The sequence below is a fragment of the Mus caroli genome, unplaced genomic scaffold, assembly GCF_978045245.1.
Source record: "Mus caroli unplaced genomic scaffold, Mus_caroli_1 scaffold_8, whole genome shotgun sequence".
NCBI lineage: Eukaryota > Metazoa > Chordata > Mammalia > Rodentia > Muridae > Mus > Mus caroli.
In genome coordinates, this window is record NW_028227263.1 from 84,310,018 (window position 1) to 84,322,279 (window position 12,262).

A 12,262-nucleotide genomic window follows, 5' to 3' on the forward strand; every position below is an offset into this window, starting at 1 on the left:
ATTAGCCCAGAAACTTAGGATAACCAAGATATAAGATACAACTTGTTAAACGCATGAAACTCAAGAAGAAAGAAGATCAAAGTGTGAACACTGTGCCCCTTCTTAGAATTGGGAACAAAACACCCATGGAAAGAGTTACAGAGGTAAAGTTTGGAGCCCTGATGTAAGGATGGACCATCTAAATTCATTCTTTTTAATAGCTGAGTAGTACTCCATTGTGTAAATGTACCACATTTTCTGTGTACTTTCCTCGTATGGGTGGCATCTGGGTTCTTTCCAGCTTCTGGCTATTATAAATAGGCTGCTTTGAACATAGTAGAGCATGTGTCTTTCTTACCAGTTGGAATATCTTCGGGTTATATGCCCACAATATGTATTGCTGGATCCTCCCGTAGTACTATGTCCAATTTTCTGAGGAACTGCCAAACTGATTTCCAGAGTGTTTGTACAAGCTTGCAATCCCACCAACAATGAGGAGTGTTCCTCTTTCTCCACATCCTCGCCAGCAACTGCTGTCACCTGAATTTTTGAACTTAGCCATTTTGACTTCATTGTGAGGTGGAATCTCAGGGTTGTTTTGATTTGCATTTCCCTGATGATTAAGGATTTTGAACATTTTTTTCAGGTGCTTCTGAGCCCTTCCGTATTCCTCAGGTGAGAGTTCTTTGTTTAGCTCTGAGCCCCTTTTTTTAATGGGGTTATTTGATTTTCTGGAGTCCACCTTCTTGAGTTCTTTATATATAATGGATAATAGTCCTCTATCTGATTTAGGATAGTTAAAGATCCTTTCCCAATCTGTTGGTAGCCTCTTTATCTTATTGACGGTTTCTTTTGCCTTACAGAAGCTTTCAAAGTTTATGAGGTCCCATTTATCAAATTTCTTTGTTACAGCACAAGCCATTGTTGTTCTATTCAGGAATTGTTCCCCTGTACCCATATCTTCGAGGCTTTTTCCTACATTCTCCTCTATAATTTTCAGTGTCTCTGGTTTTATGTGGAGTTCCTTGATCCACTTATATTTGACCTCAGTACAAGGAGATAGGAATGGATCAATTCACATTCTTCCACATGATAACCGCCAGTTGTGCCAGCACCATTTCTTGAAAATGCTGTCCTGTTCCCACTGGATGGTTTTAGCTCCCTTGTTAAAGATCAAATGACCATAGGTGTGTGGGTTCATTTCTGGGTTTTCAATTCTATTCCATTGTTCTTCATGTTTGTCACTATACCACTGCCATGCAGTTTTTTTTATCACAATTGCTCTGTAGTACAACTTTAGGTCAAGGATGGTGATTCCTCTGGAGGTTCTTTAATCCTTGAGAAGAGTTTTTGCTATCCTAGATTTTTGGTATTCCAGATGAATTTACAGATTGCCCTTTGTAATTCATTGAAAAATTGAGTTGGGGTTTTGATGGGGATTGCATTGAATCTGTAGATTGCTTTTGCCAAGATAGCCATTTTTACTATATTGATCCTGCCAATCCATGAATATGGGAGATATTTCCATCTTCTGAGATCTTCTTTAATTTCTTTCTTCAGAGACTTGAAGTTCTTATCATACAGATCTTTCACTTCCTTTGTTAGAGTCACGCCAAGATATTTTATATTATTTATAACTATTGAGAAAGGTATAGTTTCCCTAATTTATTTCTCAGCCTGTTTATCCTTTTTGTACAGAAAGGCCATTGACTTTTTTGAGTTAATTTTATATCCAGCTATTTCACTGAAACTGTTTATCAGGCTTAGGAGTTCTCTGGTGGATTTTTTGTGTCACTTTTATATACTATCATATCATCTGCAAAAAGCGATATTTTGACTTCTTCCTTTCCAATTTCTATCCCCTTGATCTCCTTTTGTTGTCGAATTGCTCTGACTAAGCTTCAAGTACAATGTTGAATAGGTAGGGAGAAAGTGGGCAGCCTTGTCTACTCCCTATTTTAGTGGGATTGCTTCCAGCTTCTCACCATTTACTTTGTTGTTTGCTACTGGTTTGCTGTAGATTGCTTTTATCATGTTTAGGTATGGGGCTTGAATTCCTGATCATTCCAAGACTTTTATCATGAATGGGTGTTGGATTTTGTCAAATGCTTTCTTCACATCTATTGAGATGATCATGTCGTTTTTGTCTTTGAGTTTGTTTACATAATGAATTTCATTGATGGATTTCCATATATTGCACCATTGTTGCATCCCTGGAATGAATCCTATTTGTTCAGGATGATTGATTGTTTTGATGTGTTTTTGCATTCAGTTAGCAAGATTTTTATTGAGGATTTTTGCATCGATATTCATAAGGGTAATAGTTCTGAAGTTCTCTATCTTTGTTGGGTCTTTCTGTGGTTTAGGTATCAGAGTAATTGTGGCTTCATAGAATGAGTTGGGCAGAATACCTTCTGCTTCCATTTTGAAGAATAGTTTGTGAAATACTGTAAGTAGATGTTCTTTGAAGGTCTGATAGAACTCTGCAGTAAACCCATCTGGTCCTTGGCTTTTTTTTTTTTTTTTTTTTTGGTTGGGAGACTATTAATGACTACTTCTATTTCTTTAGGGGATATAGGACTGATTAGATCATTAAGCAGATCCTGATTTAACTTTCGTATGTGGTATCTGTCTAGAAACTTGACCAATTCATCCAGGTTTTCCAGTTTTGTTCATTATTGCCTTTTGTAGAAGGATCAGATGGTGTTTTTGATTTCTTCAGGATCTGTTGTTATGTCTCCCTTATCATTTCTGATTTTGTTATTTAGGATGCTTTCCCTGTGCCCTCTAGTGAGTCTGGCTAAGGTTTTATCTATCTTGTTGTTTTTATCAAAGAACCAGCTCCCAGTTTGGTTGATTCCATGAATAGTTCTTGTTTCCGCTTGGTTTATTTCTCCACTGAGTTTCATTATTTCCTGCCATCTACTCTTCTTGAGTGAATTTGTTTCCTTTTGTTCTAGAGCTTTTAGGTACAATGTCAAGCTGCTAGTGTGTTCTCTCTAGTTTCTTTTTGGAGGCCCTCAGAGCTATGAGTTTTCCTCTTAGAAGTGCTTTCATTGTGTCCCATAAGTTTGGGTATGTTGTGGTTTCATTTTCATTAAACTTAAAAAAAATCCTTAATATCTTTATTCCTTCCTTAATCAAGGTATCATTGAGAAGAGTGTTCTTCTGTTTCCACATGAATGTTGGCTTTCTATTATTTATTTTGTATTGAAGATCAGCTTTATTCCATGGTGATCTGATAGGATCTGATGGGACAATTTCCATATTTTTCTATTTGTTGAGGCTTGTTTTGTGACTAAATATATGGTCAATTTTGGAGAAGGGAACATGAGGTGCTGAGAAGAAGGTATATCCTTTTGTTTAGGATAAAATGTTCTGTAGATATCTGTTAGATCCATTTCTTTCATAACTTCTGTTAGTTTCACTATGTCCCTGTTTATTTTCTGTTACCACGATCTGTCCATTGATGAAAGTGGTATGTTGAAGTCTCCCACTACTATTGTGTGAAGTGCAATGTGTGCTTTGAGCTTTACTAAAGTTTCTTCAATGAATGTTGCTGCCCTTGTATTTGGAGCATAGATATTCAGAATTGAGAGTTTCTCTTGGAGGATTTTACCTTTGATAAGTATGAAGCATCCATCTTTGTCTTTTTTGATAACTTTGGGTTGGAAGTTGATTTTATTTGATATTAGTATGGCTACTCCATCTTGTTTCTTCAGACCGTTTGCTTGGAAAATTGTTTTCCAGCCTTTCACTCTGAGGTAGTGTCTGTCTTTTTGAATGAGATGGGTTTCATGTAAGCAACAAAATGTTGAGTCCTGTTTGTGTAGCCAGTCTGTTAGTCTATGTCTTTTTATTGGGGAATTGATAATAAGAGATATTAAGGAAAAGTAATTGTTGCTTCCTATTATTTTTGTTGTTTGAGTTGGCATTCTGTTCTTGTGGCTGTCTTCTTTTTGGTTTGGTGAAGGATTACTTTCTTGCTTTTTCTAGGGTGTGGTTTCCATCTTTGTATTGTTTTTCTTCTGTCATTATCCTTTGAATGGCTGGATTCGTGGAAAGATAATGTGTGAATTTGGTTTTGTCTTGGAATACTTTGGTTTCTCCATCTATGGTAATTGAGAGTTTAGCTGGGTATAGTAGCCTAGGATGGCATTTGCTTTCTCTTAGTGTCTGTATAACATCTGTCCAGGATCTTCTGGCTTTCATAGTCTCTGGTGAAAAGTCTCATGTAATTCTGATAGGCCTGCCTTTATATGTTACTTGACACTTTTTCCTTACTGCTTTTAATATTCTTTCTTTATTTAGTGCATTTGTTGTTTTAATTATTATGTGTCGGGTGGAATTTCTTTTCTGGTCCAGTCTATTTGGAGTTCTGTAGGCTTCTTGTATGTTCATGGGCATGTCTTTCTTTAGTTTTGGTAAGTTTTCTTCTATAATTTTTTTTGAAAATATTTGCTGGCCCTTTGTGTTGAAAATCTCCATTCTCATCTAGTCTTATTATCAGTAGGTTTGGTCTTCTCATTGTGTCCTGGATTTCCTGGATGTTTTTGAGTTAGGAACTTTTTGCATTTTGCATTTTCTTTGATTGTTGTTGCCATGTTCTCTATGGAATCTTCTGCACCTATGATTCTCTCTTCCATCTCTTGTATTCATTTGCTGATGCTCCCATCTATGGTTCCAGATATCTTTCCTAAGTTTTCTATCTCCAGCGTTGCCTCAATTTGGGTTTTCTTTATTGTGTCTGCTTCCCTTGTTAGGTCTAGCATGGTTTTGTTCATTTCAGTCACCTGTTTAGATTTGTTTTCCTGTTTTTCTTTAAGGACTTCTACCTGTTTGGTTGTGTTTTCCTGTTTTTCTTTAAGGACTTGTAATTCTTCAGCAGTGTTCTCCTTTATTTCTTAAATGAGTTATTAAAGTACTTCTTGATGTCCTCTACAATCATCATGAGATATGCTTTTAAATCTTGGTCTAGCTTTTTTGGGTGTGTTGGGGTGCCCAGGCCTGTGTGAGGTGGGAGTGCTGTGTTCTCTTGATGGTGAGTGGTCTTTGTTTCTGTTAGTAAGATTCTTATGTTTGTCTTTAGCCATCTGGTAATCTCTGAAGTTAATTGTTATAGTTGTCTCTGGGTAGAGCTTGTTCCTCCAGTGATTAAGTTAGCCTCTATCAGCAGACCTGGGAGACTAGCTCTCTCCTGAGTTTCAGTGGTCAGAGTACTCTCTGCAGGCAAGCTCTCCTCTTGCAGGGAGGTTCCCAGATATCTGGCGTTCCAACCTGCCTCCTGGCAGAAGTTGTGTTCCATTCACCATAGGTCCTATGATTGCTTGGAGACTTTTGTAGGGACCTTGTGGTTGTCCAATGACTCCTCGCCCAATGTGACCTGGTGCTGGCACCGACCAGAAAGCACTTGTGGCCGTTGTCAGGCCGGGTTTTCTGCTTCCCTAATTAATGCTGTCTGGGGTCCTGCGTGATTGGATTAGAATAGAAGTTGTGTTCCACTCACCAGAGGTCCTAAGATCCTGTGGGGAGTCCCCTGGGGACCTTGGGGGTGTCTGCCGACTCCAGGCCCAAGGTGACCTGGTGCTGTCTCCAACCGGAAGGGTGACTTTTTCCTTTCTAAGTTGTATCCCTTTGACCTCCTTTACTCCTCTAATTGTTCTGGCTAATACTTGGAGGCCTATTGAATAGGTAGGAAGAAAATAGGCAGCCTTGCCTGGTCCCTGATGTTAGTGGGATTGTTTTATGTTTCTCTCCATTTAGTTTGATGTTGGCTACTGGTTTGCTGTTTATTGCTTATATTATGTTTAGGTATGGGTTTTGAATTCCTGATCTTTCTAAGACTTTTATCATGAAGGGGAGTAGAATTTTGTCAAATGGTTTCTCAGCATCTAATGAAGTGATCATGTGAGTTTTTTGAGTTTGTTATTATAGTGGATTATGTTAATAGATTTCTATATATTGACCCATCCCTGAATCCCTGAGATGAAGCCTACTTGATGATGATGGATGATCATTTCGATGTTGTCTTGGATTCAGTTTGTGAGAACTTTATTGAGTATTTTTGTATTGATACTCATGAGAGAAATTGATCTGAAGTTCTCCTTCTTTATTGGTTCTTTGTGAGGTTTAGGTATCAAAATAATTGTGGCTTCATAGAATGAATTGAGTAGTATTGCTCCTGTTTTTATTTTGTGGAATAGTTTGAAGAGTACTGCTATTGTATCTTCTTTAAGGCCTGATTCTGCACTAATTCATTCTGGTCCTGGGCTTTTTTTTTTTTTTTTTTTTTTTTTTTTTTTTTTTTTTTTTTTTGTAATTTTTTTCAGCCTTTTACATAGTCTTTGTCTCTGAGGTGCATTTCCTATATGCAGCAAAATGTGTGTTCCTGTTTACTTATAAAGTCTTTTTGTCTCTGTCTTTTTATTGGCAAATTGAGTCCTTTCATGTTAAGAGATATTGAGGAAACATTATTGTTACTTCCTGGAATTTTTATTGTTAAAGGTGGAATTATGGTTGTTTGACTGTCTTCTTTAGGGTCTTTTGAAAGATTTGTTTCTTAATTTTTCAGTGGTGTAGTTTCCCTCTTCGTGTTGGAGTTTTCCGTCTATTATCCATTGTAGGGCTGGATTTGTAGAAAGATATTTTTTAAATTTGTTGTTGTCATGGAATATCTTGATTTCTTCTTCATCTATGGTAATTGAGAGTTTTGCTTGGTATAGTAACCTGGGCAGGCATTTTTGTTCTCTTAGGGGCTGTATGACATCTGCCCAGGATCTTCTGGCTCTTAGACTCTCTGTTCAGAAATCTGGTGTAATTCTGATAGGTCTGCCTTTAAATTTTACTTGAACTTTCCCCCTTAATGGTTTTAATATTGTTTCTTTGTTTTGTGCATTTGTTGTTTTCATTATTATATAAAGGAAGGAATTCCCTTTCTAGTCCAGTCTATTTGGATTTCGGTAGATTTCTTGTATGTCTATGGGCATCTCTTTCTTTATGTTATGGAAGTTTTCTTCTATAATTTTGTTGAACATATTTCCTGGCCCTTTGAATTGGGAATCTTTGTTCTTCTCTATACCTATTATCCTTAGGTTTGGCCTTCTCATTGTGTCCTGGTATTCCTGGATGTTTTGGATTAGGTTTGGTTTTTTTTGTTGTTGTTTTTGTTTTTTTTGCATTTTGCATTTTCTTTGACTCTTGTGTTAATGCTTTCTATGTTATCTTCTTTGCTTGAGATTCTCTCTTCTATTTCTTGTATTCTGTTGGTGATGCTTGCATCTATGACTCCTGATCTCTTTCCAAGGTTTTCTATCTCCAAGGTTGTGTTCCCTTGTGATTCCTTTATTGTTTCTATTTCCATTTTTAGACACTGGGTGGTTTTGTTCAATCCCTTCACATGTTTTGTTGTGTTTTCCTGAAAACTTTTAATGGATTTTTGTGTTTCCTCTTTAAAGGCTTCTACTTATTGACCTGTGTGTTCCTGTATTTCTTTTAGGGCGGGGAGTTATTTTTGACCTCATTAAAGTCCTCTATCATCATAATGATATGTGATTTTAAATCTGAATCTTGCTTATCCAGTGTGTTGTGGTATCCAGGGCTTTCTGTGTTGGGAATACTTGGTTCTGATGATGCCCAGTAGGCTTGAGTTCTTTTCTGATATTCTTGCACTTGCCTCTTGCCATCTGGTTACTTCTGGTGTTAGCTGGTCTCTCTGTCTCTGATTGTATTTTGTCCCTCCTGCAAGCCTGTGTACCTGTGATCTTAGGTGTGTCCACACTCTTGGGAGATCAGCTTTCTCCATGTGGGATTTGGGTAGGGAGATCTGTAGCACAGGTTTATCTGTGGGGCACAGATGGAAAATGGAAAGATCCTGTCCTGATTGCTCCATTGTTCCTGTGTCCTGTGAGGTGGCCTCACCTGTGATATTATGTATGTCAGAAATACTCTGAAGTTTTATTTTTTAAGTTGGTACAGAATTTATGTTTTGATACTAGTTTATTGTTTTCAATTTTGCATAATTTTGTTTTTTGATACAAAATTTAAAATTAATTTTGTTACGTTTAAATAGGCATTGTGCCTATGCAACTCATCTAAAAACACAAAGCTTAGACCTAGCCCTTCTAATAGCTACTACTACAAACTGTTTACGATGATTAAATGATGCAAGTTAAAGGTCAGATCATAAACTCTTGGTCATATTTGACTCTAATTCAGCAAAGTATAACTGTCTTCAAGATTATTCAAATAGTGAATACCTAAGAATAATCAGTGTTTAACAATTCAGTTAATTAAAAAATGTCTTCAAAAGTGTCAGAGATCCATATAATTTGACATTTAATATTATTTCAATATTAAATATTATTTGGCTATGAGAAATATGTGCTCCTTACTATTCCCATTCCACTTCAATTGAGATATTGAGCATCATTACGTAAAGTAATATTATTGTCATGCTATTTATAGAATAGACTAGAATTATATGGGAATTCAAAATTGTCTTTCATACCTCATGTTTGTGTATTCAAACTGCACAATGTATAATTGTGCAAAGACATTTCTTCCACAAGAATAAATTAGTATCTGAATCATTCCAGACACTGAATGAATGTTACAATGCTTTCCTTCATGTTAATGCTTACTAGGCTCTAATGACATTCTCTCTTCATTTTGAAAGAGCTTTTATAATTCCACAAATGTTATGTGCCTTATGTAAATAAAACATATTCAAATATTGGTCTTTAATTTTGTGAAACTATTTTTCTATATCTCTAAATTTTCCACAAATTATTCATGATTTTTACATCTTTGTTTTCCTAAACAAAACTGATTCTAAAATATTTAAGGTTTTCTTCAGATGGCATAGTTTGTATTCTATTTCCAATCCAAGTGTCTTATTCTAATATTAATTGATTATTCTCATTAAAATGTATCTAAAAGTCAAGTGCTTTGATAAAGCAAGCATACTAATAATTATCACATAAATATGCACTTTCTAAATCATATTTCAGTTATGTAAGAAACAGAATTTTCATTGTATGAGCTTAGTTCCTTGTTGATTTCTGCAGATGAGTGTTTATTTTTGCTTTTAGACTTGGGTTTTAGCATATGAGAATACATGAGGGAATCATGGTGACCTCAAGAGCATGCAGAAGATCATCTATACAAACATTCTGATTTTTAATTATTTCCTACTTTTAAATTTAATTTAAAAAAGAAATTAAACTCATTTTGATGACTCTTTATGGTTATGAATTTTAGCAAGAAATTCCTGAGAATATGATGGAAAATGGTATAGATGACTTACCAGAATCTTCTAAAAACTGTGATGATGTTGAAAAACAAAAAGGTAAGGAGTATGCTTACCTTGATTTATTGACAGAAGTTTGCTTAGATAACATAGCCAAATAAAATGAGCTACAGCTTATTAATTAAAACAGAAGTAAAATGTCAATATGTTAGGGAAGAACAGTTTTCACACAAATGTTAACAGAATAACGTCAGTAAAAGAGTTGCCTTTCATTTTATTTAATATTTTTGGGAATATTGCTCTTGTTCAACGTATTTACATCATTTTAACCTTTCCAACTTTTCCTTCACCTCTTCCTGTGCTCCTGACACTCGCTTAAGTTTCTTTGTTAGATATTTTCTTTATATACACTTCAAATTTCAAATGCTATCCAGGAAGTTCCCTATACCATGCCCCCACACTACTCCTCTACCCACCCACACCTGCTTCTTGGCACTGGCATTCCCCTGTACTGGGATATATAAAGTTTACAATACCAAGGGGCCTCTCTTCCCAGTGATGGCTGACTAGGCCATCTTCTGCTACATATACAGCTAGAGACAGGAGCTCTGGGGGTACTGGTTAGTTCATATTGTTGTTCAACCTATAGGGTTGCAGAGCCCTTAAGCTTCTTGGGTGCTTTCTCTAGCTTCTCCATTGGGAGCCCTGTGTTCCATCTTATAGATGACTGTGAGCTTCCACTTCTATATTTGCCAGGCACTGGCATAGACTCATATGAGACAGCTATATCAGGGTCCCTTCATCAAAATCATCTGGCATGTATAATGGTGTCTGGGTTTGGTGGCTGATTATGGGATGAATCCCCAGGTGGGGTACTCTCTAGGTAGTCCATCCTTTCATCTTAGTTCCAAGCTTTGTCTCTGTATCTCCTTTCATGGGTATTTTGTTCCCTATACTAAGGAGGAACAAAGTATCCACCCATTGGTCTTCCCTCTTCTTGATTTTCTTCTGTTTTGCAAATTGTATCTTGGGTGTTCTATGTTTCTGGGCTAATATCCACGTATCAATGAGTGCATATCTAATGACTTCTTTTGTGATTGGGTTACCTCACTAAGGATGATATCCTCCAGATACATCCATTTGTCCAAGAATTTTATAAATTCATTGTTATTAATAGCTGAGTCATATTCTATTGTGTAGATGTACCACATTTTCTGTATGCATTCCTCTATTGAGGGACATCTGGGTTATTTCCAGCTTCTGGCTATTATAAATAAGGCTGCTAAGAACATAGTGGAACATGTGTTCTTATTACCAGTTGGAACATCTTCTGGTTATATACCCAGAAGAGGTATCTTCCAGTAGTAGTATGTCCAATTTTCTAAGGAACCTCCAGACTGATGTCCAGAGTGGTTATACAAGCTTGCAATACCACCAGCAATGGAGGAGTGTTCCTCTTTCTCCACATCTTCGCCAACATCTGCTGTCACTGAATTTTTGATATCAGCCTTCTGACTGGTGTAAGGTGGAATCTCAAGGTTGTTTTGATTTGCATTTCTCTGATGATTAAGGATGTTGTACATTTTTTCAGGTGCTTCTCAGCCATTCGTTATTCCTCAGTTGAGAATTCTTTCTTTAGTTCTATACCCCATTTTAATGGGCTTATTTGAATTTCTGGAGTTCAGCTTCTTTGTATATATTGGATATTAGTCCCCTATCAGATTTAGGATTTGTAAAAATTCTTTCCCAATCTGTTGGTGGCCTTTTTTGTCTTATTGACAGTGTATTTTGCCTTACAGAAGCTTTGAAATTTTATGTCGTCCCATTTGTCAATTCTTGATCTTACAGTACAAGCCATTGCTGTTCTATTCAGGAATATTTTCCCTGTACCCATAACTTTGAGGCTTTTGCTCACTTTCTCCTCTATTAATTTCAGTGTCTCTGGTTTTATGTGGAGGTCTTTGATCCACTTAGACTTGAGGTTTGTACAAGGAGATAAGAATGGATCAATTCTACATGATAACCGCCAGTTGTCCCAGAACAATTTTGTGAAAATGCTGTCTTTTTATCACTGGATGGTTTTAGTTCCCTTTTCAAAGATCAAGTGACCATAGGTGTGTGGATTCATTTCTGGGTCTTCAATTCTATTCCATTGATCTATCTGTCTGTCGCTGTATCAATACCATGCAGTTTTTATCACAATTGCTCTGTAGTATAGCATAATGTTAGGCATGGTGATTCCATCAGAGATTCTTTTATCGTTGAGAATAGTTTTTGCTATCCTAGGTTTTTTATTATTCCAGATAAATTTGCAAATTTCCCTTTCTATCTCAGTGAAGAATTGAGTTGGAATTTAGATGGAGATTGCATTGAATCTGCAGATTGCTTTTGGGAGGATAGCCCTTTTTACTATATTAATCCTGCTAATCCATGAGCATGGGAGATGTTTCTATCTTCTGAGATCGACTTCAACTTCTTTCTTCAGAGTCTTGAAGTTCTTATCATACAGAACTTTCACTTCCTTAGTTTGAGACACAACAAGGTATTTTATATTATTTGTGACCATTTAGAAGGACGTTGTTTCCCTAATTTCTTTCTCAGCCTGTTTATCCTTTGTATACAGAAAGGCCATTGACTTGTTTGAGTTAATTTTATATCCATCTACTTCCTTTAATCTGTTTATCAGGCTTAGGAGTGCTCTGGTGGAATTTTTGGGGTCACTTATATATACTATCATATCATCTGCAAATAGTGATATCTTGAGTTCTTCCTTTCCAATTCGTATCTCCTTGACCTCTTTTTCTTGTCGAATTGCTCTGGCTAGAACTTCAAATACTATATTGAATAGGTAGGGAGAAAGTGGGCAGCCTTGTCTAGTCCCTGATTTTAGTGGAATTGCATCCAACTTCTCTCGTTTTAGTTTGATGTTGGCTACTGGTTTGTGGTATTTTGCTTTTATTATGTTTAGGTATGGGCCTTGAATTCCTGATCTTTCCAAGATGTTTATCATGAAGGGGTGTTGGATTTTGTCAAATG

At 36.4% G+C, this 12,262-nt stretch overlaps 1 protein-coding gene across 1 annotated transcript in view; it reads left to right on the plus strand.

Annotated features, from left to right (window-relative positions):
* The window catches only part of LOC147002968 (uncharacterized), a 157,629-nt gene that overhangs the window by 82,759 nt on the left and 62,608 nt on the right, over nt 1–12,262 (plus strand). Inside the window, exon 9 of the mRNA XM_085840896.1 lies at nt 9,238–9,325. Within this exon, the coding sequence (XP_085697022.1) occupies nt 9,238–9,325 (88 nt within the window). The remainder of the gene's footprint in view (nt 1–9,237; nt 9,326–12,262) is intronic.